Raw genomic sequence first — 24,001 nt, forward strand, 5'->3', positions numbered from 1 at the left:
ATCTCCTATGTCCCTATGCCTGCTTGGCCCAGAGTAGATACATAGGTGTTTACTGAACTGAAATGTTTCAGCCCTGACTTGGAGAGAAAGAGTAAACCAGAATTTCATGAGAATTGGTGAGCAGCAATGTCGGGTGGAGGCCCCATTACAGAGGACAAATGGGGAAAAGTCTTAGTCTTTCTGTGAAAACAGAGGATGACCTGGCTAAGTAAGGTATCTACTCTGTCTCTGTGCGGGTGTTGTTGATTTCTTGATGAGAAGCTTAAGGAAACAGTGGCTTCCTGCCATTAATCCTTTAATGCAACAGATCACACCAGAGTCTAGGGTGAGATAACAAGTTGATGCCTGGTATGTAGAAAAAAACCACAAACTGCTTTGAGCTGGTGATTCTGTTCTCCAGCCAGTGGGATCTGATGGTTCTTAGTACCTAGGGGTGCTAACCTAGCCCACAGTAGCCACACCCTCTAACTGACTTGAGAATTAAAACAAAAACAAACAAGAAAATTCCTGTCCAACAACACAACAGCAAACACACCTTCCACTCGATATACAACCACAAAGGGCTGGGCACTCGCTCCGGGTCTTTGGCCTGGCAAGGCCAACAAGTTTCCCGCCGCGGGCGCCGCTTCTTTCTTTGTACCCTCAGTGTTCTTTGCAGGCCACTTACCTCGTGGTCTCCGGCGCAGGCACTCGGCTCTGCCCAACGACTGAAAGATGGGTTAAAAGGTGTGCGGAGCAGGCTCGTCTAGCTCGGGCGCGCTGGGCTTCCCGGGAGCGCATCACTACAGGCGGAACCCCCGGCTGCGATTAGTGCAGTTCTCGGGCCGCTGGGCGCGCCGCGGGTATCTGCGGCCCCGCCTTCCCCGCCGCGCGCTGGGCGGCCCAGCGGAGGGAGACCCGGCCCCGCGACGCTGGAACCCACCCGGGGTGAGCGCCCTCCGCGGGGTTTGGGGTCAGATGGCGCCGGCAAGAGGGGCGCCCGGGAGACCCGGCGGGGAGAGGGGCCAGTTCCCGGGACCTCGGAGCGGCACCATGTTCAGTCTTTTGTTCCCGCTGGGCGGCCTGCGGGTCGTCGGTGCCCGGACCAGTGCGTTCCCCAGGGAAGCTCCGTGGAAAGGTCGCCCCGCGAGCGCATACCCTGGCGCCAAGTCTTTCCTGGTGATGCCGAGACCCTGGGCGAAGACGGTAGTTCTTCAGGAGCCAGGAGTGCGGTCTGGGTAGCCGATGGCTGGGTTTATCGGTCCCTAAACCAACCTCTGTTTTCTGGATTTTAACACCATCTTTTAGTTGTACTTTTTAGAAGAATCTTCTCAGGTGCGGTGGGAAGACAGTTTTGTTCCCTGGTCACCAATTAAGTGGGATAAAAGACTTCTCTCCCTATGATCGCTTCTTTAACACATGCCCTTCTTACTGTGTATTGTTTTGGATTTAACCTTTCCGTGAGCTGTTTGATTCTTTCTTCTTCAAAACTCAATTCCATTTCCGCCTTCCTTTCCTCTGTCCCCCCCCCCCCCCCCCCCCCCAGGCCCAACTAAGTGTGTGTATATGCACGCTCGCCCCTTTTGGGATAATTTTCATTTCCTTCAAAAATAAAAAATTTCTTACCTGTTTTTCACTCCTTGAAGCAAGTGCCAATTTTAATCACCTCTTTTCAGGCAAGAGGGAAAATGTCAAATAAATGTCTACACCAGACAGAAACCACTCATTCTTGTCCTTCAGATTCTCCTTTGGAAAGAATGGATGAACCTACATTCTGTCCAATAACCTTCTTCAGACCATCTAAAATGATTATTCTCCTAAACTGAACTCTTCCTTGCCTAAAGCTTGCAAAAGTTCCTGGTGACTTTAGCTTCCTCTTACCAAAACAATGAAATACATTTTTCCTTTTCTTCCAGTCATATGATCTTCATTGATACATCACCTGATTTGATTCGCATGACTTTGAAGAACATGGAACTTTTGGGCTAGATTTTACTTGCTTTTATTGTTTATAATGTTTTATTTAGTTAGCTCTGAGAGAACTAAATCTGAGGGAGCATTTGTTAAAATTAGAATGCATTTGCAGAATCATCACTTGTTTATTTAGAATTCATTTGTTCATAGCTATACATACGAGTATACATGTGCACTTGCTTACAGCATAAAGTACTTCATAACGTACTTATAAACTACAGCGTTCCATACCTCACCTGATAAGAAGTTACAGCATTTTGATACACCCCAAAGAAACCCAGGTCTTTTGGCCCAACTCCTTAATTTCAGAAACCAGAAAACTGAAATCCAGGATAAACTGGTTGACTTGGTGTAGGTTACAAACCAAGCTATCTGTGATCCAGTCGTGGAATGTCTGGTCTAGAACCCCAAAGCAAATCTTAAAATCAGTGGACTCTGGGAATGCTAGTCAAAATATCCTTGCAGTCAAGTTTAACTCACTTTTATAAACTGCAGAATTTTCTTCCTCAAACATAAAATGTTATCTGTTCATTGTGCATTTCAATATTTCCTTGGTATTATTAAGGCTCTAAGAGAAAAGTCTAAGTGTTACTGCTCATTTATTGAGTACTGTATACATGCATCATACCATTTGGTCTTTTGAAGTAGTAACAAATAAAAAACATACAAAACCCTATAAAGAACAAGAAAAAAAACTCTTTGTAATAATTTCTTATAGAATTACCATCAGTGAATTTACTAAAATTTTTTCTTGAAAATTTTCTTTTCTTTCTTTCTTTGTTTCCTGTTACATGATTCATTTATATTCATTGATCCAGAGACTTTCTAAATTTCATATCCTCTTATCTCTTATCCTGGAATGTGGTGAAAAAAAATCTATACTTAATCTAAAAAAAAAAAAAATCCCTCAAACTGACAATACTGCCAAGTTAGTTAACTATATTTTCTTAGGCCCATGAAAATATCATTGCTTATTTTAATAAAGATTTTTTACTTAAACTAAGAAGTTAAATACCAGAAGAAAATAGTACTTAATTATAAGTGATGACATCCATTAAGTATAAACACCTGATGATTATTTTTCTTTTATATAACAGATCAACAATACAGTTCTGAATCTAAATATTTTTCAGTGTAAGTTACTGACACCAAACTCCTTACCTCTGGTATTCAATTATAATGGTAAAATTTTAAAATCACTATCCATATACAGACCAATGCAGAATTCTACAAAAATATTTGAATATTGGGATATAGAGGTAAAATAGACATTAATACATTTTTCTTAAAAACCTTCCTTTTTTCTTTATATTCACAGTTTATGTGCTTACAAATTGAGGCTTATTTTTAAAACTATTCATTTGCAATGAATTCATTATCTTTCATGTTATCTACAATGATTTCAAAACAGATTAGAAAGAGATTAATATGTTTAAAGAAGCAGACTCTTGTGAACAGAATAATGCCATCATTAAAACGAGCTTGTTTTGATTACTATGCCATTAATAGGAAAGACATGGGTGAGTTTTCTTCATAACCAGGTTCCTGGTGGACAGAAAGAGTCTGCCTTCCCAGCAAGGAGATCCAGAAGTCACAAGCTCCAGCCTCCATCGATGATGACAGGGTTACCTGTTACGTAGGCAGACTGCAGTGATAAACACAAGGAGACAACAATGAACCAGGTTTAACACAGGTTGTGTTTCTTCAATCTTCTATGACTGACGTAGCTAAACAATTTACTCTCATGGGAACAGGAAAACTCAAACAGAATTTAGGAAAATCTAAATTAAATTTTGGATGATTTAAAACTGCCAAGTGTTCTTGTGGTCTGCAGTTAACCGGCCTCTGGCTGGTGTTTTAGCACATGTCACATTCTATGTAAGGTCTGTTAGGTGTTTCATCTCAGAATCAGAACATTAAGAAGTGAAGTGCTCTGTAGTAATTTCTCAAATTAGGATAAATTGTAGGCTATCATAGTACATTTTCATTTTGAAACTCAGAACTATTCTAAACTAGCTGAGTTTTATGCCACTAATAAACTTTTGAACATAATCAAGTGTGTCAGTCATAAAGGGATCAAGTCAATTACCAAACGAAACAACAAAACTATTGTATATATAACTACTCAATATACAGGTAATTCTAGGAGCTGAAGCACAATAAATGTGTTTTTAAAATGTTTATGAAGAATATTATAATCTAAACTATGAAAAAATATTCTATACTAGTTTAAGATACCCAAATCTGTGCACAACTAAAAAAGTTAAAATAAATAACTTTTTTTCTACAGAATTTTTCATTTTCCAAAAAATTAAAGCTAAAATGATTCCTTGTGGTAGAGGTTTAAAAATCTTTTAACTTAAACCTGGATAATAAAGACTCAAATTTGTGTTCTTAATTTTAAATTTATCTAAAGCTTGAGACAAGGGAAGAAGTAGGAAGGAAAGACATAATATGAGTACAGAAATTTTTAAAGTTCAATCTATGAAAACTGATCATATAATGTAGATAAACTAAGGTGTTTTTGGTTCTTTTACCAAGAAAGGACCCCAATTCTCCCAAGTTTTGTTGTTGTTGTTTACAATGCAAGCTCTCATATATATATATATATATATATATATATATATATATATATATATATATATACATATACATTTATATGTGTATATATATATATATATACATACACACATATACATATATGTGTATATATGTATATATACATATATATAGTGTTTTCCCGAAAATAAGACCTAGCTGGACCATCAGCTCTAATGTGTCTTTTGGACCAAAAATTAATATAAGTAAAAAAAAATTATAGTAAAATAAGACATATTAATTATTGCTCCAAAAGACGCATTAGGGCTGATGGTCCGACTAGGTCTTGTTTTTGGGGAAACACAGTAACTGATCAGTGAATGATACTCCCACCTACTCCCCTTTCCTTGTCTCTTCATACATTACAGTTCCCTGATCATGTAATATTCAAAGACATAAAATAGAGGGGGATGTTCTTGTGCTCTATGTCATATATATATATATATTCTGCTACTGCAGTTGTATGCCATTAAAAAATATACAGTAGCCATTAAGGAAGAAAACCGTTGCTAAATAGATGCTAAGTGGAAAATAGATGCTAAGTGGAAAGAGAATTAGGAATTTCTATACATGATGGCAAACAAGTAAAGAATTCATAGAAAAAAATACCAGTGGGAGTCTCCCACACAAGGCACCAGTAAAACCAAAAACACCAGATGCCAAATCTGTGTCACCTGGACACAATCTGGTTACCCTCTCTCCTTTTTACCTGAAACTCATAATTTTGGAGGTTCATTTGTTTGAATTACATTTAACCAGGGTATACCCAATTGTAATTTTTGAAAGCAATTCTGTCTTTAAAAATCTAGCAATTTAATTTTTTTAACCCTCCATTTCATTTGCTACAAGATTTAGTGACATATAAAATTGAAAAAGGAAAAGCCATCAGCTCAGATCCAAGTGGCCTTCCTTTGAGCAATTTAAATCAGAACTTATCTCTATCTAGTAACTGTAGCATCTTAGCATATATATGCCAGAACTCTCTAAGATGACATTTTCTGATAATCAAATAGTGGCCAAATATGATTGAGGATAATGAATTATTGGGAAGAATAGTGCTTACTTCATCAGAAGCCAAATACACGCACAGCAGGGCTATTTCTTCTGCAGTTGCAAATCTTCCAGTCTTCTGTCTCTTCAGAAAATTGCTCAGTGCCTGTGACCAGAAAGCATACCAGACATCTGTGATGTAAGCTGAAGTATGAACTCACCTGCAGCTTCTTCTGGGGGTCAAAGGCAAGATGAACCTACACAGGTACCACTGGCTTGCCTTAATTACTCATGCATGATACATGATACGTGAGAATATTAGTAGTATCATTAATTGTGGACTAAGCAGACCAAGCAGGCCTATGGTGACTTCGAAGCCACTCAAACTATTTTGCTATGCTAACACGGACAGACACTGCAACAGATCAGAAAGTTAATGTTAATGAAGAGAGCTTTTTTTTCAAAGTTGTAAAATACACATAATATAAAATTTACCATTTTTAAGTGTACAGTTCAGCAGTGTTAAGTATATTGACAGTGTTCTACAATGAATCTGCAGAACACATTTCGTCCCGCAAAACTGAAACTCTGTACTCATTAAACAATAACTCCCCACTCTCCCCCACTCCCCCAGCCCCTGGAACCACCCTTCTACATTCTGTCTCTCTGTTTACTCTAGGTAAGGAAGAGGACAGTTTCTAACAAGATTGAAATGCATTGAAAATAGTAGATGTACCTCTTCAGGATTTGGTCTGGCTTGTATTCTTTCTTGCAGAGATGGGGTATCAACCGTTCCTAAATCAAAGGGGGACATTCAGCTTGGTTACTTACTTTAACTGAAAAAGAAATTGACAGTTAATGATATGGAACATATAATTATGATACAGCAATTCTTCTCCATGACTTAGAATGACAGTTTTACCTCCACGTACTTGCCCTTTTAGTTAGTAGGTTTGTAACTTCTGTAATAACATTTCTATGATTTTAAAAAACACAGACTAGAATTCTCTGTGACATGAGCCAGGGACTCGATGAATCACCCAGCATTCCCAAAACATATATTTTAGTCACATTACATTAACATGATACTTTACGGATTTTAAGCACTTTTACATGTATCATTTCCATTAATCCCCACAATCACCTTGAGATTAGATAAAATCATACAAGTACTTTACCAACAAGGATCTAAACTGCCTTAATCATCTCAAAAGCATTCGTGCGGTCAAGTTCAACTGCATGACTGTCACAGTTGTCTGTAGTTTAGGTGGTTCTAAATTTTCTTCATATCTTGCCTATTTTCAGTGGTTTCAAATTCCTATTTTTAACCACTGTTTCATGTTTCTCATCAGAAATATAATTTGAAATTATTTTATTTTTAAAAAAGCGTGACACCGCAAGTTTTAAATCCCGCTTAGTTCACACTCCTACAGAGAAAGTTCCCGAGACTTTTTTGTTCACTTATGTAATCCGTAAATTCTCTTTAGAGGGCCTTTTTTTTCTGACTGACAGTACGCCAGGGACCATGTGATCTTTCTAAGGTCACAACAAATGATTTTACAGTCACACCCTCAGCTTCATTTTTAGACCACGCTCCTGAGATTTAATGTTTGCTCAGAAACCATTCCTTAATTTTATCATCATTTGCCATTTCTCTGGAGAGTCTGGGAATCTTCAAATTCAGCGAATCCTGGCTCCTTTATATTTAACAGCCTTTTCTTTAGCTTCTCTCCCTCCCCTCACGTTTTACTACAAGCGGGCAGCACTTTTCAACACTGTGGGTGGAAATTGCCTTAGCTAGATTACCGAGTTCATTAGGAATGTTTTCTACTTTCCACGTTACTGCGGGCCATAGTATTGAAATACTTTCTGAAACCACATAATAAAGATCCCCTTGTATCTAGTTTCTGATATTTTCTTCACTTCCCTCATCAACTGCCTCCTTAAAATCCCGAATTCTACCAACAGTGTGTTCAACGCACCTAAAGCTTTCACTGAATAGTCTCTTCAGAATTCTTATAGCTTTATCAGCTTCCTTGCACAGACGAGAATGAGCGTCATCTCTCACACATGGCTGGTATGAATGGCCATTAAATGAAAACTGTAGAGCAAGCCTTGCCTTCTACTTAATTCCATTGTCACTGGACTCTGCTGTGTCCATGGCACAGACTGACACACCATGCCATAGTCTACACAAGTCTAAGGGTGAGAAGTTCTGACTATACAACCACCAGCACCATCCCAGACACAATCATTCTTCATCAGGTTTTCTTCTGTGACTGGTTCAGTGAGTCACAGCTAGTTCCTTGTTGCAGGGAGTTTGATAACATATTTTCCAATCTCCTGAAAAGTCCAGCTGCTAAAACAATCATATTTTCCAAATCATTTTGCCATTTATTCCATTGGGTAAATAGCACCAAGAATAGCCAGACTCAAGTATCACCAGTACATATGCTAAAACCCAGTGAAACTGTCTCTCCTGTAGCCTCCTTTTTCTCAGTGTTACCTGTGCTTATCTTTCTAGTCCACGAAATATTAAACAGAACACCTCAATCATGGCAATTCTGTAGCTTGAAGGGTACTTAGTAGTTTTCCCTGTTTAATAAGCCAGTGGTTTTTCAACCTGAGAGGATACATCAGAATCTCCTGTGGGACTTTTCAAACTACAGGCATATGTTGTTTTATTGTGCTTCACTTTTTTGCATTCCACAGATGTTGGGTCTTTTAAAAATTGAAAGCAAGAGCCTCCAAGAGCAAAAAGATTACAACTTGCATTATTTCAATACTCGCTTTATTGCAGTGGGCTGGAATCGAACCTGCATTACTTCCAAGGCATGCCTGTACTGTACACAGTTTTCCCTGTCAACTCCTTCCCCAAATTGTGGCATACCTTTCAGGTTTGGAAAAGTCCCACAGGTAATGGTGAAATGATATGTCTGCCTAACCCCTCAAACACCAGTTGTGATCGACTGAGAGAAACTGGATATGCAATATTTAATTTCTTTTCAGGGAGGAAGTTAGTAATTGGTCTTAGGCACCTTGTATTCATTGAATAGGCAGAGTGGGGTGAAAGGGCATACCTACCTAATAGACACACCCACAGTGATTAAGAGAATGAGAAATTATTCCTAAGAAATAAGTTATTGAATGCTTTTGTTTGGACAAATTTAATGTCCTTTCTACTAAAAATAAGTTCTGCTTTTCTCCTTTCCTTTAAACAAGAGGTTGGCATACTTTTTGGTAAAAAGCCAGATAGGAAATATTTTTAGCACTGAGAACCATTTGGTCTGTTACAACTATTCAATTCTGATGGTGGCACAAAAGCAATCCTAGCCAACACATAAACAAACTGTGTGGATGTGCTCCAATAAGACTGTATTTACAAAACAGGTGGTGGCCAGATTGGGACTGCACGCCATCGTTTGCTGACCCCCTTTTTTATGGCATAAAGGGAGGTGTTACTCTGTCCTTTTAATTTATGGGCCACCCAGGTGATTTCCACGACTCAGCAGCTGCTCTGAAGGCTCCTTTTACTTTCTTCCAGCTGTCCCGCGAGCATGGTCTACTTTTCCTCTTTCCCCTGACAAGGTCATCCCTGGTCTGGTTCCAAGACATCCAGCCCTGGCCAGTGATGTCTCTGAATTCGTGGTTTAGAATTGCCCCATGTGAGTGATGTTAAACACTTTTCATCTGTGGCTTATTCCTAATGACTTAGCCTCTCTCTCAATTTACTGTTGGACTGTTAATAAGCCTAGGCTCTTTTTCTCTCGAACTTTTCCTTATGACAGGCTACAATATAACACGGGCTATACAAGCTTATGTAGACACGCGTATCTCTCACAATTGCAATGGGGATGTCAGAAAGGACATGCTCACAGCCCTAACGTGCCAAACTCACCTGGACACACACAGTTGCACCTGATACCCTGCTGGATGAAGTCTGCAGCCACAGACTTTGTGAGGCCAATCACAGCTGCCTTGGTTGCGCTGTACACACATCTATTCACAACTCCTGAGGGGGTAGGGAAGGTTCAACAATTGAAGGAATACAAAAAATAGTCTCCTTTAAAAAGGGAACACAAATAAGTGTCCTCAGTAACCATTGTCATGCTTCCTCCCACCTCACCCTTTTTAAAAATAGATAACACGATTTCTCCCTTAATAGAGCTAGCTTCTGAATTTGTGAAAATAATATCGGCACAACTCAGCTGAGACGTAGGTGTTGAGATGCTGCATTTAAGTGCCTGCAGTGGTCTTAGTTTTTCACCATCAGTTGGCAGACCCCTGATGCAGATTCCAAAAGAAAATCAGGGTAAAGAAAAACAAAGCAAAACAAAACAAACCAAGAGGTCTAGGCATTTCTTGGCATTCCTCTCCTGTGCAGGCTTAGTCCGTGTGTCCTTGCAAAGAGCAGGAATGTAATCTCAGCAGTCGCTATTTTATTTTAAACTCACAAATCCATCTGTGCCAGAGTGTGACATTACCTCCATTTTACACTGCAACCCTGGCTCTTCCACTTCTCATGTAGGGCCCAGATCAACTGTCTTTGTGAATCGCTCCTCAGAGTCACAGGCAGTTAGCTTCCCGGTATTGTGACAGCACTTTGCACAAAGTTCTGTTGTAATATGTACTATCACACTGTAGGTGTGTGTTTGCCTGACCCTCACCTCCCAGGGGACTGTGAATTCTGTTGGAACAGGGGCACATAGTAGGTGTTCAATACATCTTTTTTGATTAATTAAATGGATACATGTTTCCTCCTCCCAGTTTGTTCTTCCTTTCCATATCCATTAGAAGGAATGAAAGGGAGGGTGACGCAAACAAACTTTAATTTTATGACTGCTTCACACCTAAGGCAAAAGGACTGGGAGTTAAAGAACTTAATACCGATTTTTAAAAGGCAGTTTTGAAGTTATGTGTGGGGTCCATGATCTCTGCTATGCTTGTTCTCTAAGCCCTGAGTTTGGGAAGGTGTGTGAGTCTGTGCATCATGATCCCAGGAAGACAGACCTACCCTTGATGCTGGAAGCCACAGAGGACATGTTGATAATGTTGCCAGACTTCTGAGCAAGCATCTGCCAAAACACAACAACAACCAAATGCCACTCTGCAGGATTAAACTACTACCTCTTTAAAAGATTTGCATTTACTTGGGGTTTGCAGAACCATTTTGTTAGCTATTAACACTAAGCTCTGTGAAGGAGTCTCACCCAACATTGCTGGGAATTGATGGCGTGTGCACACACTCACTGGCAGCGAGTTCCCGGGGAATTACCCCCTTCCTGTGGCACAAGAGCTTCAGCAAGACCAAGACACCTCTGAGCTAAATGGACTGCGAATGAACTGTCATCCTTACTGTGTGTTCCTGATGGTGGAAAACTCTTACTTCATTCAACACGGTTATTTGTTGAATACCTACTGTGGTTAGGTATTGTGTTAGGTCCAGGAGATTCAAAGGTAAATGACAAAAACCCCACCTATAAAGAGCTGCCAGTCCGACTGGATTGGCTGACATAACTAGCATCCAGGGCCAGTAGAGACCTTCACAGAGAAGAGGGTGGTGGTAGGAAGGGACTGATTCAGGCTGTGGGACAGCCAGAGGGCTTCTGAGGAGGAAATACGTGGGTTGAGTTTTGAAAACTAGAGTGTTAGAAAAATAGAAGAGTATTTTAAGGAGAGAGAACTGTATGCATAAAGGCTTTATCATGGAACTGGAGGAAGGAATGGGTCTGGCTGGAATGCAGGCTGTGCGAGGAATGCGGCTGCACAGGCCAACAGGAGCGAAATTTAGGAACTTGGGCTTTCCACTGAAGGCAACAAGGTGGTGACAGTAAAGGGTGTAAGGCAGGGGAGGAGTGATCAGTTTAGATTTGGGGAATCTAAAAATGGCTCTAGCATCCTGGAGAGACGACAAATGGATGCTGAGGCAGTGATTTAGGAAAGGGGTGATGGAAGCGGAGATGCAGAAATGTCTGTGGGCAAAGAGATGGAAACAGTTGAGGCAGTAAGGACAGGACCTGGTAAATAGTTACGGGCAGTGAGGGCTGCCTCCCCCACCTAGGGCAGTGCTTCCTAAGAAGGTCTCCCTCAGAATTCCCCACTAAAGTATGAACTTCGTGAGGGGAGGGTCTGTGTCTGTCTTGTCCTACTAGATAGGGCACACAGTAGGTGGTCAATACACTTTGATGAATCACCATCTCCTGAGGTGCCAGTTTAAAGTGCAGATTGCTGGGTCCTGCCCCAGATCTAAAGGTAATGAAAAAAGCTGCTATGGATTTAAAAATGTTTTCAAATGAACTTATATTTTATTATTAATTATAACATGTGTGTTTTCAAGATAATATACCTATGTGCAAGGGCATGGTTACCCGTGAATGTTTTGGGGGAAGAAGCGAGAGGTGGGGAGAATTTCTGCCTAATGGACACTAACTTTTCCTTGAAATCAGAGGCTGGGAGGGTGACCATAAAGAACCAGGGACACAGTGGACACCAGCGAGCGGTGAAGAGTTAAAATAATTGCTGGGGAAATGGAAGAACCCACTAGAGAAGAGAAGGAAAACCAGGGTATGCTCTATCACGAAAATCAAGTGAAGAGTTTCTAAAAGGAGTCTCAATAGGCATTGTAAAGGGTCTGGAGGGGAAAAAAATCACTTCTGTTGGGATGAGTTTCTCCAGCAGCTTTCAGAAAAGAGGTGTAGGACTGGAGCAGGTGACTCATAGGGTTGATCCCGGAGTGAGGCTGCAGGATTATAGGTTTCCTTGTGGTATTCTTCTTACTTTCTGTTTTGACACTTAGCTACAAATTGTACCTAAAAGCTGAGTCTATAAAAACCCTAAAGCATTGTCAGATGGACTAACAGAATACAAGGAGAGGCTGAGGTGACCCAGCCGTCAAGGAAGATGACAAGGGAGAAAATATTTACTCCAACTTGTTTATCCATATAATAGAGGATCATAATGAAATAGGGTCCTCATAATAAAGTATAATGGTGTTGAAAACCAAGACTTGAAATTATTCTTTCTTACTCAATTTATTGAATAACATAACCCTATTTATTCATTTATTTCTCCAGTTTCATTGAGCTATCATTGTCATGTATAACCCATTTTCAATACATATAGACCACATAGAGTCCAATTTAAAACCGGGGTGCCAAAAAAATGTACACAAGTGGACACTTTGGCCAACGTTGCTCAAGCAGTAGTTCGCCGTAATCAGAAGTGTCTGGACGCTGATGGTAACCACTTTGAGCACCTCTTGTAACTGTAGAAGTCAAACGTGACTTGTACTCATCTTTTGTTATCAGTATATATTGAGTATTACAATTTTAATACAGTTTTCCTTTCTTAAAATGTGTATACATCTTTTTGGCACCCTCTCTATATAATGATGGGCTATTAAATAAGTTAAGTCTCCAGCCTTCTGAAGTGTAATAACTCAGGCAAAACTTTAGAATTTGGGCACCTAGGAGATGGTGGTGCGGCCCCTAATGCTTGTACTATCCATTCAACCCATATTCTAGAGCCCTGCTGGTTCTAGAGCCCATAGTCCTTGCCTCCTGTACTGCCTTCTCACCAGCAGCTCGGTACCTGCTGTCACGGTGTGAATCGTCTTCTTGGCTCCCCATGCAATGGTCCTCTCTGGCGAGCACGACTACGAGTATAAAGTGAAGTGCCTGGTACGTACCGTAGTGATGCTATATAGGGCTGATGGCCCAGAAACTCAGGTGGGGGTTAGAGAAAGGCCTCCAAACATTCCCTCTGTCTAGTTAGTCCTACTCTGACCCAGCCATTCTGTCCTCACTCACCAGAGCTCAGCTCCTAAACGTGGCAGACCTTGGCTTCCGAGTCTTCAGTGATTCTGTGCCTGACCTCCAACTGGATTGATAACCTAGGCAGGTTTATTCATTCAATAGATGTTTGCTAAGTACCTCTATGTGCTAGGGGCTCTTCTAAGATACAGGAAGGGGAGCAGCCCCCACCACATACCCAAGACCTCCGGAATTCTTGCCGTAATACATCTCTTCCATTCTATATTGGATCTTGGGTTCTGCATTGACCTCTTCTTACAGTATTTTCAACTTGTTGTCTGCCTTTTGGCTGGTCTTCCAGTTTTGGAATGGCTTTCTTTCTGTCTATCCATGAATCAAAAATTCCTACAAGTGTTCCTATGTTTGACCATCTGACCTTTCAGATCTGCCTAGACTCCAAATCCTGGCTTCCCCTGGAAAGTTCTAACCTGGTATATGTGCGTCATGCTTAATGAATACAGAGGATCCTAGACAATTTGGTCTGGAAGGGATTGTGTCACCCTCATTTTAAATAAAAGAGATAGATGCTGAGAGGGTACAAGTGCCTGCCATCTCCCAGGTCATGGGAGTGCAGGCCTTGCCAAGGTCTTCTGAGGCCAGGGTCAGGTTGTTTAGGGTCACCTTTACAAATGGCACTGACTCCTTCTGATTCCCCATCCTAGTCATTAATATCTCTTGGGATTTTTTTTTTTTTTTACTTTTTACAAATCAGTGTTATTGGCTCACATGGATTATTGTTATGATGCTTTAAATCATAGACAAACTCACTAATTTACAAGTTAGCGTTTGGCATTTAGAAGGTAACACTTACTTACAAGTTTAAATTTCAGCTTCACTGTATCCCACACATATTTCCTTCACTGATATGTGTAAAGCTTTCCAGACATGAAGTAGGCTGGTTTGACAAATGCATACATGTGCAACAGTCTTGTTTACTGTGACCTATACTTTCCCCTTTCACCGTAGCCTCTGATTCTCTTCCATTTCCTATGCTAAGGATCAGTCTTAGCATAGGATACATTCAAGTTCTAAATAATACAGATTCTCATGAACTTCAAATAAGCAAAAAAGGCAATTAAAATTTTTACCTGTTCAACATTCTGTGGACCCACCCAAAGATCCTTCTAGGCGCAAACAAGTAGATTGAAAAAGTTCCTTTGTTACTAAGTCAGTTTTTCTAATTTTCCTTTTAATATTCATCTGGATCCTTCTTGACCTTAGGTTGAATGTTCAGAGCAATGTACCAGCCCTGCTTTGCATTAAAAAGCTCTTCTCCTGCCCTGGGTTGGGCAGCATTCAGTATGTCAGTCATCTAATCCAGCTGGGATGGAAGAGAAGAATGGCTCGTCTGCTTTTCACGAGGGTTCAACTTACAGTTTTGAACTGAACTGATTCTGTACTCTGTCAACCCCTTTCACTGTCTGAGCCTGTGCTGTCTATTACTATAGGCTTACAAGACCATTTGAAGTTAGTGTTTTTCATATTTATACCTCCCTTCCCCAGAGCACCTAGTGTGGTGCTTTCTATCAAAACGTACTTAATGCTTATTAGTAAAGTAAAATAAACAACATTGATTAGTTGTGTGAAGGCTGGAGAATTCAATGGTAGCAGATAGAAGGAAAACTCTCTTTAGCACACACTCTCTCCCACCTCTCTGGTATCTCTGCAGCTCAGCTAAAAACAGGAGTGCAAGCAGAATACTCAGGGTACAGAGAAGCAGTAGGGTACATCCATCCAATAGGGTGTGTTCCTAGGCCGTGAAATTCAAGAAGGGGCCCAACTTCAGTGTTTGAATCCTGGCTCTAACCACTTGCTAGTTACGTGACGATCTTGGGCAAATTACGTAGCCTCCCAGTTTCATCCTCTGTACTGTGGATATGAGAGAGTGGCATCTAACTCATTGGACTGTTCTGGTGCCACGTGCCTCCTTGCCGTCCCTCTTCCTGGAGGCCTCTCCCCAGATACCTGAATGGTTAGCTCCCTCACTTCATTCAGATCTCTATGAAAATTTCACCTTATCAATGAGGCCTTCCTGGGCCCCACTGATATCCTAGCTTCTTTTTCTTCAGAGCACTTATAACCACCACACATGGTACACGCTCATTTGATTAAATATTATCCTATCTCACCCCTCAACAATGGGACTTCTCTTATGGAGGGACTTTGTTTAGTTCCTGATGTGTCCTCTGCACCAAGAATAAAGCCCGGCGCAGAGAAAGTGCTTAATATTCCTTGAATGGATGAACTGGAAGGTTCAATGAGTTAATTTATATTAAATTCCTTGATATAAATGTTCAACACAGGTTAGTCATTATGCTAACTAATTTCATGCCTCAGTGCATGTGGGGATCCTTTCTAGACGGCAACAAGAAGATCTACTTATCCAGTGGTGCTTATCCTAGAGGCGGTGGCCTTCTTACTTTAGGAAGAAATGCCTTGATCATCAGGTACATGCTGCGGACGTTGAGGTTCATCGAGAAGTCCCAGTCTTTCTCTTCACAGTCCAGGATGGTTCCGTGGTGGACAAAACTGGAACAGTGATTCAACGGTGGTGGTGAAGGGGGAGGAGAATAATTTATAAAGACTTCTATCCATGTTCTCATCATTTTTACTGTCATTTAGTGACTTAAACCATTGTCCCTTCCCTTACCAAGAGTTTTAACAGTTCCAACATAATATTAGTCATTAGGTTAGTAAGTATCCAAACAACCTAAGCTAAATACATTTATTTGAAAACAACATCCTTCTTTTAAAAGAAGAGGGCAAGAGATTCAGGCTACGAAACATAAGCAGCTGTACACCAACTACACAGGACAGATGGCAAATAAAAAAGGACACCTGCCCTGACTCCTATTTCAAGAGCAACAGTGCCCTCCGTTGGCCCAGATTTAACATTGTCAAGGGCAAACAAAATTGCAAGGAAAACAAACATCTCCAGGGAGCAAAGTAATATTGCTAAGGTACAGTTGTAACATATTGAATAAGGAAAGCAGAAAAAATTAACCTTCCCTCTTTTTCAAGTCACTCTTCCTCCAGGAAGCCTTCTAAAAACTGGAGTCCTCATTGATTTCTGTCACCTGGCAGAATTATGTAATCAATGAGAAACTATTGTTGGTTGTCATTGCTGTCATCCACTTCAGTGGAACCACAGCAAGAACCACAGGCTCTGTTTCTATATCCCTGACTTAGCTGAAAGTTTAATTGATGCTCAAAAACTAATTTTGCTAGTTGATTCTTTTTCACGGCTCTGGGTATATTCTCATATAAAGGATGAGCAGGTTATTTATAAAATAGACGATCACAAATTGTTGCTTAATTTAACCCCCATACGTTGTAACCCATGCTAAACTGTGGGCAGACCAGGATTTGCACCCTCCCCCCACTCTGAAACACGGTTAGGAAGAACCACAAAAATATATTCGAAGGCTCTAGGATTTTTCTATCCGTGCAGCAGTGCCAATGTAAGAAAAGAGGTCCATGAGAAAAGTGGAACTTCAGAATGTATTTACTTTGTTCAGGTGTAAGCCTCCATTGTACTCATCTCTGCTGTCACGCCTGAGAAGGGAGAAGACTGGCAGTCACTGTGTTTACATGCAGCTGCTTCAGTTCCAGTCTCTTATCATTCACGGGGGTTCAATAAGTTTGGTACCACCCTAATAAGTTTAATTAAGCCCTTCTTTTTGTGCTGTCTATAAAGGTACAACAACAAAACTTCTTTTGCTGGGATTTATTGTCCCAATAAGAAACACTGAGCTTGGGAGGTGTAAAGAACTTGCTATAATATTGTGCCAAAAAAATTGGGAACATAACGCATTTCAATAAACTGAGTACTTGGCGTCTAGTAAATATACTTTGTTTTAAAGATACTCTACCGGAAAACAGTTTTTCATTTTATTGTATAAGTGCCAGTGGAACATTAGTGACAAGTCCACTGGTGTAGGCCTGTTAACAGCCTTAAGACGATCAATATTTTGGATTAGTATAAATTGTCTTGATTAGATCTTAACTGCCTTTAGGCCCCAAGCCCAGGTCAATCTCTACACTTGTAATACAAATTCTGTCCAGAATCCAGCCACATTTCCCAGGAAATATATTATGGTTCATGATGAATAATTTGGCGATATTATCTTTTAATAAGTCATGGCAAACATTCTGTAAGGAGAGTGAAATCAAAAAAGTTCTGAATTACCCAGCAACATTAAAGAGAACATCAAGTCTCTCAACTTCATTGGCAAACTGATCAATTTGTTTCTTCTTTGTGACATCAAGGACCCTAGTGTGAATACCTGAGAGAGAAAACAAAAGACACTACTTATCTATACCCATAAAACGTGTCTACCCTAGAAGACTAGCTGTTTGGAAACGTGAAGACTGCAGTATCTGTCCAGTTAAGCTTCACAGGATTGTTGACCATTAGTAGGGTCCTAAGACTCATTAGTAGACATCTTCAAGTCCTCCCAACCTGGATCTCCCAGTAACATACCTCTCTCCCTCCCTTTCTCTCCATTCTCTGAATTGAAGAATAAAGGTCTTTTCTGAGTAAAGACTTTAGAGTGCAGTATGCATGATCTATATTAGATGTTTCTCAGTAAGCCAGCAGTAATGACTGAAAGTGGGCCATGTTAGGCCATTCTTTCTCCCAGAGGTTGAGTAACTGCTACAGAAATTCTGAATTCTGTCTGTGTGACAGGGAAGGGCAAAGGTAGTGGGAAAAGAGATTGTTTCTCTTTGTGAGTTTTACTTTTATGTCAATTCCATTATTTATTAAAGTGACTCTCTTGGTCAAGTGTATCATCACTTATTTTTTAGACTAAATTGCAGGAGAAGAAATGAGAGGTCAGAAGAAGGGATGAAGCACTTAAAAGCTTAAGAGCTCAGGCATGAGGTCTGAGAGATACACACTGTACTAGTTCCAAAAAAACTCCAAAACTTCTCTAATGAAAGCAGCAGTCATTATCTTTATGTCTTTTTTTTAAAAAAAAACAACAACTATGATTTATTTTATTATCTTTTGGATGTAGGAATACAATATGAATAAACAAAGAAAGGGAAGACTGAAATTGAGTGTGAGAAAGCCCTCATTCCCTTTGTGCTTTTCTAGTACAATAGCTTTACTTTGAGTTGTTGGAATGAAAATTCAACACAGTCTAATTCAGTTAACTAAATCAATGAACAAATTGGTGTTTGATCCTGTAACCTGTTCTGTTTTGTGGGAACAGCTAATTTTCAAATGACTTCTCTGTTCTGATTTCTTTCAGAGTAACTCTAAGCGAAGTTCTCTGATGTTGGAGTTGGGTTCAGTGTGGCAGAATAAGGGGCGATGCACACCTAAGTCATTTGGGTAATTTCTTTGGCTTCCTAATCATGACATGTGATTTTAGGGCTGAGCTGTCGCCTTAGCCAGTAGCCAGATGTGGCTATTGAGCACTTGAAATGCAGCTCTTCTGAACTGAAATGGGTTGTGAGTGTAAAATATACATGGATTTCAGAGATTTCATATGAAAAAAAGATTGTAAGATATTCCATTAATAATGTTTGATTATGTGAAAATGATAATATTTTAGATGTATTGTATTATATGAAATATATATTCGTAAATGATTTTTCGCCTGTTTCCTTTACATTTTAAATGTAGCCACTAGGAAATTAGAAAACTGAACATGACACATATGGCTCATGCTGTAATTCTATTGGACAGCACTGCCCTTAGAGGAGGCGGGCACGCGAGTGAAGTTATTATGAAAAGTTAACTGTTAAATTTTCACATGTAATCTTCTTATTGGGTACTGAGTCCTTCAACAGGTTGGATAAATAAAATTTAAGTCTACACCTAAAATTTTGTTTATACATTTAAGTGTGCATATTTTGCCTGTCAGTTCACAGAATATAAATTTGATATCAGAGTCAGGCCCTGAAAAGGAGGCCAGTGGAGCTCAGCAGCTAAGCAATCCCCTTTCAGCTCTGCAGACGTTGAATCCCAAGTTTAAGTGACTGAGTTGCTTACCCGGGTACTTTTCCAGTTCCTGAAGTTTGGACTCATTGATATCTGTGGCTATGACTTTGGCACCTTCTTTTGCAAAAGCCTGGTAGACACAATGCACAAATACATCTTTTGTTTACTAGGTTTAACTATTCTCATGAAGGGAAAGCCATTTAGCCTTTTCCCTTTTATCTTATTTTCATTGTTTTCCCCCCTATAAAGCAGGTGGAATTTCAAACCATCTACTCTAACCTCACCCTTCCCATTGTTATTATTTTTATCATTAATTAGAACAATGTGACATATATTGTGTTTGTCATCTGAATTGTCTCTTTAAATAATATCAAACAAAATAGTGTTTTTAAAAAACTAAGACTCTGTTATTAACACCTCTCAAAATACTATTCTGTGATTTGATAGACTATATTCTATTTCTGAGCAAGTTCTTAATATAGTTCATTTCTTATTATATTCCAAATAATCAGAGAAAAATAGGTCATTTCAACACTTTTCCTCCTAAGAGTGTATTACTGTTTTCATAAACATCAAACCATACCCTGCCATTATACTTAAAGTGCCTGATTTGCTCAGGTAGGGGGTATAATGTGTGAGAAGGGGATATAAGTTAGAAGGTGAAGGTAACCAGATAGTCTTATAACTCTGAAGTCCTTTATCTGAATTGACATAATTTCAGAAATCTATGTACTCCTGTAGGACCTCTGCAGGAAATTTTTTATGGAGCAAAGAAACTGAGGCAGAGACATAAGTTTCTCAGAGTCAAAAGTTGTTAGTGATGTCACATAACAAACATGTGAGCTATTGTTTCCTTCATCTGCCTGGGATCAGGAGTAGTGACTTTTCTTTTTTTAACTTTAGACAACAGAAGCACAAAAGTCAATAAAAAAAAAAAAAAAGTAGAGCAGAATTAAATAACCATGGAATCTGTCTACATAATTCAATACCTCAACAGTTAGTGAGCAAACAACGAGATGGTTACTTACTAAGGCAGCTGCCCGGCCGATCCCCTGAGCAGCAGCTGTCAGGATGATGACCTTTCCATCAAGTCGACCCATAATGAAACCTGTGGTTTAATCTAAAGACAGGTGTATTTAATGGCTTACCCCGTGGCACCTGGCCCTATGCCGGCAGTAACATCTAGAATGAATGGTTCAATATACACCTTTAAGAACTTGAAGACAGCCCCTCTGTACAAACAGTCCCACCATCTGACTTACTTACTCTAGACACCTAGCCTTGTGTATCAGAAACATTTAGTTAGCATAACCCACTGGAATGATAACTGGGGCAGAGAGACATTAGGCTTTAACCTACCTTTCGTTACTTCAGTACCTGGAGAACAGGGCCTCTGACGTTGGTCCAGCAGGAGTGGAATCCTTCCCCTGACCACCTCCACTACCTCCCCACTTTCGCAACACACACTGCTATGGCGTTGTATGTGTCTTTACTACTCGGGCTGTGTCTCACTTTCTTTCCTGTAAACTTTTGTCAGGGTTTGCACTATCAATAGTCTGTGGTTTTTCCTTGTCCCTGGGAAAGATTTCACAGTTACCCTCAGAGACTGATTGAACAAGAGAACTGGAAAATCAAATCATGTCAGTTCCCCCATTTTACAGGTGAGGAAACTGACCTGACCTACTCAAGGTCATAGAGCAGGTCAGTACCATAGCAGAGCCAGAACCAAACTCAGGTATTCTGACTCTTTTGCTATGTGCACATTCCAACCCACAATGCTGCGGATCCTCTTTGAAAGTTTAAGCATGCAGTAGTGACTCTTTAACAGACACAATTACTAATTCTTAACAGAGAGGACTGAGAAATTCTGACATAAGGGAAATGTGATGCGCGTGAGATATTTGGCGAGTGCTTGGATTGTAGGTCTCAGGGTGAGAGGAATGGTTAGTGATGAGGTTGGGGGCGGTGATGCGTCAAATGATGATTAAATGAGGCTGTTTTCAAGGAACCAGGTTCTGTCTCTTAACTCTGCGGTCCTTAATGTGTGCCTCAGACCTCACACCAAGTCACAAAATGGCTGCTACAGCCCAAGGCATCATGTAAGCATTCCAGGCAAAAAAAAGGGGGTGGGAGTGAGGAGTGAGTTGGATGGGTGTTGAGTGAACAAACTTAAATAATACGAGCACAAATAACCTACACAATCACTCTGCTCAGTTACCTGCCTGATGAAGTACAGGTAGCTAGCTAGTCTTGCCTAGAGGGCTCACATGATCTAGTCTTTCTTTTTGAACTTATCTCTGTTCTTTTCAGCCACACTGGGCCTTTTGCTGTAAACAAAGGACACTTCCCTTTCAAGCCCTCCCTTTGTGGAAGGTCCACCTGCTGAGGGGCTAGTGACTCCTGTGGGAAATGAGCACTGAAGGATTAATGGAAAGAATGTGACATGATCAGACATGTGTTTTAGAAAGATCACTGTGGAGAACAGACCTGGGCAGGGAGCCACAGGCAGGAGCAGAAGGGGTGGAGAAGAGAGTATTTCAAAGATGAGACCAGGCCTGGTCACCAATGCACTAACTTCAAAGAGATGTGCTTTATCCAGTCTTGCACAGCTATGAATTCAAACCCAGGCCTGCTGATTGCAGTTCCGAGAGAAGCCCTGGTTCATTCGCACACCCAGCGGACCCCAGGTGGTGCTAGGGGCCTGTGCCTCCGGGACCCCAGCTGGTAACTGACTAGCGCCCGGGTAACTGACCACCAGCCCACCGCTCCGAAACCCATGGCTGAGTTGGTGCTGAGGCCATTTTCCTGTGGGCAGTGCATGAGTGTGGCACGAACACTAAAGCAGACCCATTTCTAGGCGACACGGCCCTCCTCCCACCGGTCTCCCGGACCCTCCCGCAAACCTCAAGGCCATCTGGGTGCTCCCACCCAGTCGGGTGTCCCGCTCCCTCCCTCGCGGGCGGACTTCCGTCGTGGTTTACCGCTGTCCCAGCCCTACCTAGCTCCCTCCTCATTTTCTCCCACATCACCGTTTCGCCTAATAAAATCCATGCCTGTTTAACTCTATCTTGGAGTCCGCTCCTCGGAGGGCCCAACCACGCGTTAGAACTACCTCCAGGGAACAGCGGACTTCACAGATGTTCTCTGATTTAGTTCACATGTGTTATGCGGCAGAAGCTGGGCTTTTATGGTACCAGTCTTTCTTTGATGCAATGAATTTGCACTGTTGTTTCTTTGTCCTTACACGAGTGATACATTTTCATTTTAAATATAGAAAGGGTTAAGAGATATATTCCATATATACTTTAGAAAGTAAGAGATTCCAGTAATCTTTACCCCACCCAATCTTGAGCATGGTGTTTACAGCATTGTCATTAGTGACTTTTGGCGCATGGCACTGCGAAGGCACATGCCAGAGTCTGCCTCTGACACTCAGAGAAGTATTTACTGAACAATCGCTGAAGCGCCGAGCAGCTGGTTTGCTTACTCTGAAAACCTCCCCCAAGCTGGCCTCCTTGTCTTTCTGGGACTAGATTTTGGAGCCAAAGCCTTACTATTAGATAAAGCTGCACCATCAAATTAAAACGGATTGATTTGGGGAAATGAGTGCAAACGTGGCCTGAAATGGTAAAATAAGGCAACTTTCAATACATCCAAAGTGAAAACCACACATGATGGCTTTCTTACTCTCAATGTTGGAATCAAAATGTTAATTTCGGGTTAGCTGAGAACAGTAATTTCAGGAACTCTATTTTTATAGGCCAAGAAGAAAAATGTTTACGTAAGACAATGTAAAATCCTCTCTTCTTTGGCTTTTTTGAAAAACTAAATATACCAGAGTTTCAAACTTGGTAAAAACACACCCTTATCCTGACATCCCTACTAAGATTAATCCTGAAAGAGGTAATGTGCAGAACAAAGCAACAACTAAAAAATCAACCTCCCCTTTTCCCAGTCCAAAGTTTCATTTAAAATATATTAGGAAATCTTACTTTAGAGCAGCAAGTGGATGGCGTCCTCCAGATCACTGAGCGAGCAACAAACTTGAGACTTTTGTACAGAAGCAAGTCAGGTGCTTAATAGAGTGCATGCTGGGATTTGTAGTTCAGGTTCCTTCAGTTTTTCTAAAAGGTTTCGCACGTTCGTATACCGTCTATGTGTACATGCTGCCATCTAGTGGACTCAAGTAGAACTGTTAACTCCAAGTGAAGGTGAAAAGTGTAAAAGCATTTTTTACCTTCACTCTAACCTCTCTAAGTCCTTGTCGTTTGTTTATACCTACTATGCGCTGTTCTGGGGATACTCAAGATTGAATGAGCCACAAACTGCCTGTGGAAGATAGCATAGCAACAAAATACAAGGAACCCAAGTAGTTGGAGATACTGGAGCCTTCCTTTCTAGCCCTGGACCTACAGTGTTTTGAGGGAGGAAAATAAAAATTCTCCCGTGTTTAAGGTATAGTTGTGGTTATATTGTCACGCTCAGTCTGTTCTAACACTAATACATGTTTAGTTGCAGAATGCAACTGAGGGGGAGAGGGTGAGGAACTTCAGTGAAAGTACATTTGGATACAAGAAAAATCAAATTTGGCTGAAGAGAACAGAGATAACAGATGAAAAAGAAAGGAATAGATCATGTGAGTACTCTATGCTAAGCTTAATAACTTACACTGTATCAGGAGTGTAATTGGGCAGAG

At 40.6% G+C, this 24,001-nt stretch overlaps 2 protein-coding genes across 8 annotated transcripts in view; both read right to left on the bottom strand.

Moving 5' to 3' along the window:
- Positions 1–1,843, bottom strand: part of SLC9B2 (solute carrier family 9 member B2) — a 44,033-nt gene extending 42,190 nt beyond the window's left edge. For 2 of the 7 annotated variants that reach the window (XM_019738896.3, XM_019738897.3), the window contains exon 1: positions 1,606–1,843. The gene's annotated coding sequence lies outside the window, so the exon portion shown is untranslated. Of the gene's footprint in view, positions 1–667; positions 1,458–1,605 lie in introns of those variants that run through there. The other 5 variants (XM_019738892.3, XM_019738893.3, XM_019738898.3 and 2 more) reach the window with 4 other exon arrangements.
- A 122-nt stretch (positions 1,844–1,965) lies between these two features.
- Positions 1,966–23,390, bottom strand: BDH2 (3-hydroxybutyrate dehydrogenase 2). Its single transcript, XM_019738908.3, has 10 exons — positions 23,298–23,390; positions 20,334–20,425; positions 19,357–19,435; positions 17,542–17,638; positions 15,773–15,881; positions 10,556–10,616; positions 9,440–9,553; positions 6,278–6,336; positions 5,615–5,707; positions 1,966–3,598 (listed from the first exon to the last, which is right to left on the bottom strand). Exons 2-10 carry the CDS (start codon positions 20,403–20,405, stop codon positions 3,545–3,547), a joined length of 738 nt encoding a protein of 245 aa, XP_019594467.1. The 5' UTR covers positions 20,406–20,425; positions 23,298–23,390; the 3' UTR covers positions 1,966–3,544.
- Between the last annotated feature and the right edge of the window lie 611 nt (positions 23,391–24,001).

Source organism: Rhinolophus sinicus, chromosome 1, assembly GCF_057876585.1.
Source record: "Rhinolophus sinicus isolate RSI-liver-muscle chromosome 1, RSI-T2T, whole genome shotgun sequence".
NCBI classification, from domain to species: Eukaryota; Metazoa; Chordata; class Mammalia; order Chiroptera; family Rhinolophidae; genus Rhinolophus; species Rhinolophus sinicus.